The 8,057-nt window shown below is 48.2% G+C and overlaps 1 protein-coding gene across 1 annotated transcript; it reads right to left on the bottom strand.

The window, feature by feature from the left end:
- Positions 1-4,688: 4,688 nt before the first annotated feature.
- sstr3 (somatostatin receptor 3) lies at positions 4,689-6,894 on the bottom strand. Its single transcript, XM_047038304.1, has one exon. The coding sequence runs from the start codon at positions 6,892-6,894 to the stop codon at positions 5,434-5,436; it is 1,461 nt and encodes a 486-aa protein (XP_046894260.1). The 3' UTR covers positions 4,689-5,433.
- Positions 6,895-8,057: the final 1,163 nt, after the last annotated feature.

The raw sequence follows: 8,057 nt of genomic DNA, 5'->3' as shown, positions 1-8,057 counted from the left end.
AGTTCGGTCCTCTAATTCACTGCAGAATGATGCTGCTGACTGTGGAGGCCACAGGCGAGGCAGTCGAAAAGAGCAAGGGCTTCCAGGAACGAGACAAAGGTGCCGCATGTCCTTCAGAAACGGTATAATTTATTCTGCCCTTTTCTTCTCTACCTCTTCCCCTTCCTCCTTCCATAACCCCTCGCTGCCTTCCACCCACACCCACACCGCTTCGACCAACTAATAACAGAACACTCAGGGAACATTCCTTTTAATGTGCACTTCAGCTGGACTTTTGGTTTCTTAGCAACCTGCCTAGCACAGGGCTAGAAACACACTGCGTATTGTTGCCAGGGTTACTCTGAAAGGACGACCCAACTATATACTGTCTATTATGTGAAAAACTAGGAACGTGTTCCTGTATCTTGTTGTGGGGGGGGGGGGGGGGGGGGGGGGGGGGTGTATGCATCTCTTGAACCAAACCAACAAACAAGTGCAGATAGTGCCAGCAAAGTAGGAAAGTTGAATGTGAGGGAAAGTTGAAGGGCCCATTATCCCAGTGCATTAGCCCAATTTATTAGCCCAGTGCATTGTACAGTAGCAAGACCAGGCAGCTGTCTTGACACCAGGGTTTCCACACCTTGAGAGGTACTCTGCCCAGAGCTCTCGGAAGCATAGTGAACGTTCCTCTTGAAGCTGAGACGGTTGGAAGAAAAGAAGTTCCCATCATGCTCTCTGGTCCGTTTCCTATCATGCTCTCTGGTCCGTCACCCAGAGATTAGCCCAGCAAACATGTTGTGATCCATCAAAAACTCTCTGGGACCAGATGATACTCATTTTTACCCCAAAGTTATCCTGCTTTTGAATTTTAAATGAATGTTGAGGCAGTGTGAATCAAGAGAGCAAAAGCAACCAATGGGACTGGGGTAGAATCAAATAAAGCTCTGCTCAAGTCTGTGTAGAGTATCAAACCAGAAGCAAAAGTCGTTTAAAAAGGTGCATTTATAGAATTGGATGCTGATGAGTATAAATAAAGTAGTTAGTTGTTCAAAACATCTCAATCAAAAACACAGTTTACAAGGAGTTACGCTTCCAGGATAGCATTTTGAGCTAATGTCTCCACCCACATCAAATTGGATGTTTTTCTTTCTGAAGATATTTTTATGGCTAATAGCCGGCCAGTTCACAATGACCTCCGCCAGCTGTTACTGAGAAAGAATTAGAGAACTGCCCTCATGCCCACCTGCCTCTGTCCAAAACTTGCAGTTTGCACCTGAATACTAACGCTAATCGAGGAATTGGAAGCGCTCCAATATTTGGGAAAGTAATGAAAAACAGCTGTGATGTATTTAGCAGCACCCATTAAGTCTTGTGCTGTGCCTCTCCAGCTACATCTTAGAAAGAGAAGATTCCATTTTCCTGCTCCTCTACCTGCCTGTTTCGTTAACAGGCACGATTCAACTATGTAATTAGAACACTGTGATATATCAAAGCCGCCAAAAAAAAACGTACGGACCTTATCAGCACAACTCTTTTTTTCTTTTATCCTTGATCTCGTTCCCTGTGTTTTCCAGACACTAATGAACGAACATCATTAGGGTTTTTAGTAAGACGTAGCTATGTTCCTTGACGTCAAGAATGAGTCATTTTCAACATCTCATGGCATATTTCAGCTTTCAGTTGTGGACATTGTGAAGCCAGCAAAAATTAACCAGTGTGTTATTCCCAATAAGTTGATTTGTGTTTTTCATATTTTGCATGTCTCACCTACAAGAAGATTGATAAACCTGAAGGGTTTATGTTATGGAGTATCAATATGTCACCATCCCAATGGACTCCGCCCCTCTCAAAACATGCACATCCTGTTATGAACAGTTGAAATAAAAACAATCAAGATGTGACACAGAAAGCACTTAACTTAATTACATAAATCGTCCCATGAGTGTATAGGCTATGGAGTGAACACGCACACACTCACACACACACAAACTCACTCACACATACACAAACACACACACACACACACACAGGAGAAAAGGCATCAGAGGTATAAAGCAGGAATGTATCCTCTTTCCTTTTGAATTTAATGGAGGGCATCAATTAGTTTGTATGGAGATCAATACAATGTCCACAGCAGGGCCCTGTCTCAGCCAGGAGCTCCCACAGGAAGCTTCCGGGGTCACCAGACATTCCTGTGGTGAAGACTGACATTCGACCTTCCGATGAACACATCAGGCAGTGCATCAGCTTTGTTTTGGCAGATCGTTTCATGAATAACCCGTCAGCCTGTCCACTTCAGCCTTCATGTTTCTGGTGAAAACTCAGACTTCAGATCCCATTTCATGTTACTTAACTGTCTCTCTGTGCACCTACGTGCGTATGTGTATATTATGTTACATTTGCGTGATACTAAGTTCCTGCTGAAGGTATGCAAGCCTAGCAATGCCATTGTAAACTGGTGTTGAGTTCTTTTTGTTTCCAAACAGCCCTGATGTTATTGAAGGATGTCAAGGATGGATTGAAGATCTACTGCTGCGGTGCTGTGGGGGAGGAGTCACAGTGTCTCTGTTGCTACGGTGCTGTGGGGGAGGAGTCACAGTCAAAGTGTCTCTGTTGCTACGGTGTTGTGGGAGAGGAGTCACAGTGTCTCTGTTGCTACGGTGCTGTGGGGGAGGAGTCACAGTGTCTCTGTTGCTACGGTGCTGTGGGGGAGGAGTCACAGTCAAAGTGTCTCTGAATCCTGTCAGTGTGGAGTTTAGGAATACAGAATTGAGAAAACAAGCTGATGATTAGACCTTTCCAAGTGATTTTGTCAAACAAAAGGCCTAAATCGAATTAATGAACCTTTTGTGGTACATTATGGTTTGTTTTCTCTTGCCCAGGTTAATATACATAATGAAGTGAGACAGCTGTTTCACAGCAACAGAATCTTTATTTGTCAAATGAGAGGCTGATTTCTGCTGCGTCACAAAACAACACTGCAGCTACACAAGAACACAAGATTCTTGCTTTGCAGAGTAAAGCATCTGCATTTTTTGATAAGCAATAACCATCTTTTTGTGAACAGTTCAGCAGCAACCTACTTGTTTGGTCTTATCCCCAAGCTGTCTCCTCTGCCTGCCATGTCCCTTTATGAGCAAAGATGAAGCCTGGTTTCTGTTGGATTTGGTTTGGAGGAGCTAAAAAGTAAGAGCACGGTAACACTGCTGACCTTTTGGTGCGCCCTGATCAGGGGCGGTTTCATTAAAGGTAGGGTAGGTACAGTTTTTGAGAAGCACTTTTTGTCACATTTGCTGAAAATCTTCACATCCTGATAGCCATCAACAAATCAATTGCTCTGACAGTAAAATAAAATAAATCCGATACCAATCATTGTGTTCAAACTGAATGCAATGTTTGGACTGCATTCAGACTGAATGCAATGATTGGACGGGTTACCTGCATCTCTGCCTACATGCCTGCTCGTGCACTCATAGCACTGGTCAGGCAAACACGTTTATGTGTTTTAAGGGAGGGGTTGGGATTTTCCTACCCTGCCTTTAAATATTGGTGGGACTTTTGGAAAATGGCAAATCAGCCAAATCCTCAGTTATAAAAAAATCTGTCCCCTCATATTTCCCCTCACTGTGCCCATGGCCCTAATGGGAACGTGATCAACGACAAAACCTTCATGTGAAGACATGTGGTCAAAGCTGTACCAGTGACAAGAGATGTCCTTGGATAGTGAGACTAAGTCCCCGACCAAACAGCAGATCTGGGTTACGGTACACACAAACTTAAATAACTAGTAGGCACCGTTCTGCTCTTAACCTTGAGCGCGTGGCAGTGTTTGCATAGGGTTTCCATAGCAGCTGCTGCCCAAATACGTGAGTGAAATCAGCTTCAGCCATCGCCTGCAGTCTTGTTCGCCTCTTTGTTTCTAAACCGTATGAGGGCGGGAGCATGTGGGTGGGAATCAGCCAATGAATCACACAGATTCGTGAAGATACCTGCACTCGACCAATCACGTGATCATATATCTGACACCTTTTCACCTATAGCCTACTACGGTAAGCATAAGCGGATTATCACTGAGAGAACAGTTGGATCACACACAGAACAGGGCATAAAGTCTACACACACTCAAATACGTCAACATCAACCAGTCGCCTTTTCTGAAAAGAAACCGATTATCATTCAACACTGTGCACTCTGTTTACAACCCTATGTACAGTTTTATGGAGATGGAAAGTGAGAGGGGAAAAATCGAATCTGGTGTTCTAGCAACAAATCTCTGCCGTGTGAGTTCAACCATGCTTTCTCACATCTACGGGAGTGTGTGTGTGTGTGTGAGTGTGTGTTTCTGTGTGTGAGTGTGTGTGTGTGTGTTTCTGTGAGTGTGTGTGTGTGGGCGTGTAGACTAAAAGGCAGGGCTGTAAGCTAGAGGAAAAGCACACTCTTATCATTTATTAGATAGCAGTGACCACTGTGTGTTTACCACCCCGAATATAGAATTGTTAGGATCAACGAGGGGGATGCAGGAGACTGAAGAATAATGGTCACAATACAATGAGGCACTTGGTCAGTCAGGATGTTCAATATGGCTTGTAGGAGAGCTAGTGAGATGATGAGGCTGCTTTACAGAACTGCAAAGATATGTAGGTACATGTACCACACATGTGTGTGTATATTTACATGCATGCAATATCTCAGGTTGTAGTATGCTTGGATAACCAACCAGCTGTGAAACACCAGCTTCACCCGTCTAAACGTACCTACCGTTAGACAGCTTCCATGAGCATGAAACATTTAGGTTTCTGAGTCCCAGACAAGGTTACCAAACTTCCTCGTTCACATATACATTTACATTCTGATGTTGAAATAATTCTTTTTTTTATCCTATCATGGCAGTGTTTTACAAAAACTATACCACTACGTACATATATGCATTTGTTGTACTATTGGCTAATGCGCTCTCCCCGACAAAGTTCAAACAGAAACAACCTTGATGTGTCAATTCACTGGGTGCCTGCCAACATTACGTCAACTTTACCCAACTCCAGCCCAAACTCCAGAAAGTCACGAGTCTGCAATCCCGTACCTTCACTTCTGAGGGAAACATATCGTCACACTGGGAAAAGTTATGTACAATTACAGAATTCACTGAGTAGGTCAATACATAGGCACATACATATATACATATTGTGTTCATCTTACACAACAAGCATCACAAACGCAAAAGCTACACGAACGTCTGCTCCAACAAATCTGAACACAAATGGATTCATGGAGTCTGTTGTCTTAATGCTGCAGTAAGAAATAAATCGGGAATGCCTTAAAAGTTAAAGGGAACGGTTAACATTGATGGGTTTTCTACGGTGCCGTGTCAGAGAGTCAGTCTTCTGCGACACAGCGGAACACTTAGAGTTCTGTTCAAGCAGCGCGTCAGACGACATTCAGAGAAACGATTTGTCGTTACAGGTAACTGATCTCCAAGGAGGTGCTCTTCTCCACCGGTTCCTCCGGCAGGGGCTTGACGTTGCCGTTCTTGGCCCCAGTAAGAAGGGCCGGCATGGGGGCTGCAGGCCCCGAGCAGGGGCATTTCCCACCAGCCTCCCCAGACGTGGCTCTCGTTTCTGGGGAGCCCAGCTCAGGCCCCTCCTCATCCTCTCCCTTCCCTCCGTACACCACTCTTGAGGAGCTCTCGGCCTGTCCCTTCCCGTTCCCGTTCTGGGCGATCCGGCATATCTCCGTCATCTCCGTGACGTCCTCCCTGTCCTCCTCGTCGTCCTCGTCCTCGTCGCGGACCACCCTCCTCAGGCTCTCCCTGGGCATCAGCACCCTCCGCCTCTCCTCCTGCCCCGCCGCCCCCGCCGCCGCCGGCTGCTGCTGCTGCCGCTCCCTTGGCTCATGGCTCTCCACCTTCCTGGACGAGCGGCAGAGCGCCTTGCGGAAGCCCCTCTTGAAGTTGTCCGACATGAAACCATAAACGATGGGGTTGGCGCAGCTGTTGGCGTAGCCCAGCACCACCACGAAGTAGTAGAGGCCCTGGTACCCGGGGGGCAGCGACACACGCAGGTTGATGATGTTCATGGCGTAGAAGGGGAGCCAGCAGAACACGAACACGGCCACCACGATCACCACCATGCGGGTCACCTTCCGCTCCGACTTGCGGCGCTTGGTGGAGGTGGCGTGGACTTTCTTCCCCGAGCTGCGGATCTTGAAGACGATGAGCAGGTAGCAGAGGCAGATGATGAGGAGTGGGCAGATGAAGCCCACCGTGGAGGTGTAGAGGATGAAGGCAGCCCGCCACACCTCCTGCGGCCTGGGCCAGTCGATGTTGCAGTTGCCGCCGTCCTTCTCGATGTTGGCGAAGACCACCACGGGCAGCACCACCAGGAACGACAGCGCCCACACCGTCCCGTTCACCATTTTGGCCACTTGGGGGCGCCGCCACTTGGAGGAGCGGAGGGGGTGGACCACGGCCAGGTAGCGGTCGATGCTCATCACCGTCAGGCAGAAGATGGAGGTGAACTGGTTGATGGAGTCCACCGTCATGACCAGGCGGCACATGAAGGAGCCGAAGGGCCAGGTCTGGAGGGTGTTCTGGACGGCCAGGAAGGGCAGCCCCAGCATGAACAGCTCGTCAGCGATGGCCAGGTTCAGGATGTAGATGTTAGTCACCGACTCGGTCTTGGAGTAGTGAAGTACGATGTGGATGACCAGGGTGTTGCCTCCCAGGCCGATGATGCAGACGATGATGTAGATGAGGGGGAAGAGCACCCCGGCAAGCCCCTGGCCCGGGTCCGGCTCTGTGGAGTTGGTGGAGTTGAACAGGGTGGAGTTGAACAGGGTGGAGTTGAACCATAGGAGAGACCAGGGGAGGGCGGCGTAGGGGCTGAGGAGGGAGCCATTTTCCCAAAACTCGTCTGCCATTCCAGGAAGGTGGATGGGAGGGTCATCCATGGAGGGGGTCAGAGGGGGAGGGGAACAGGGGGACATACGGGAGAGAGGACCAGGGAGAGAGGACCAGGGGAGAGAGGACCAGGGAGAGAGGACCTGGGAGAGAGGACCAGGGAGAGAGGACCAGGGGAGAGAGGACCAGGGGAGAGAGGACCAGGGAGAGAGGACCAGGGGAGAGAGGACCAGGGGGTAAAGGGCCAGGGGGCAGGTACGTCTTATCACAGGAAGCTCACACCCACTGACACTGTGGGAGTACAGGATGTTTGCCGAAGAACATTTCTAAAAGAGAGAGAGGGAGAAAGAGAGAGAGGGAGAGAGAGAGAGAACCAAAATTAATTGATGAGCTTCTTTAATGGCAGACCCTCTGAAGTGTAAAAAAAACATTGGAAAAGAGGAAGAGAAACAGTGAGATGAAGAAACGAAACAACAAAAGCACGAGTAGAAAAGGCAAGATAACTCAACAATGGGCACAAACTCGTAATAAAACACACCAAATGAGAGACGCCTGTGACTCAGACAGGAAGCAATTAACCCAGCCAAGGAAAGCTGGGGTAGATCGGCACGGCAATGAGTCTGTGTTTGGTTAGCTTTCCTGGGTATTGACTACTCAGCCATGTCAAACATTGTGTTTTCCCATACGTCGTCACTGCAGCAGCTAATCATTGACATCATGAATCCAACCTCTCAGGGCCACACTGCACTGTAAGGCGCATCTGCACGCCGGCTTGGGATTAATGTATGTGTGTAGCGTATGTGTCAATGTCAATATTAGTGTACAGGACCGTATACTTGTGTCAGTGTGTGTGCACACAGTGCTTGAGATGAAAGCAAGCTTGAGCTAGCTGCGACGCTACGGAGGGGCCATCACATGAAGCCCTGGATGTGTCACTCTGGGTAAACAACCTGATGTGTCTGAGGGGCTGGGTAAACAGGGCACCTGGCTCTCTCTCCATCCACCGCGCTCTGACGTCTCCCAAACAAAACTCCCCGGGCTCTGGATAGCTTCTTCTTTTTCTAGATAGAGGGCATGCTAAAGGTCATGGGTTCAGGGCGTATAGAGGGCATGCTAAAGGTCATGGGTTCAGGGCGTATAGAGGGCATTACATTACATTACATTTAGTCATTTGGCAGACGCT

The sequence above is a fragment of the Hypomesus transpacificus genome, chromosome 17 (assembly GCF_021917145.1).
Source record: "Hypomesus transpacificus isolate Combined female chromosome 17, fHypTra1, whole genome shotgun sequence".
NCBI classification, from domain to species: domain Eukaryota; kingdom Metazoa; phylum Chordata; class Actinopteri; order Osmeriformes; family Osmeridae; genus Hypomesus; species Hypomesus transpacificus.
Note: the sequence above shows the minus strand (reverse complement) of the source record. Positions and strands in the feature narration are given on the sequence as shown.

Coding starts and splice junctions, on each gene's coding strand:
- sstr3 (XM_047038304.1), bottom strand. CDS start 6,894: ATGGCAGACGAGTTTTGGGAAAATGGCTCCCTCCTCAGCCCCTACGCC.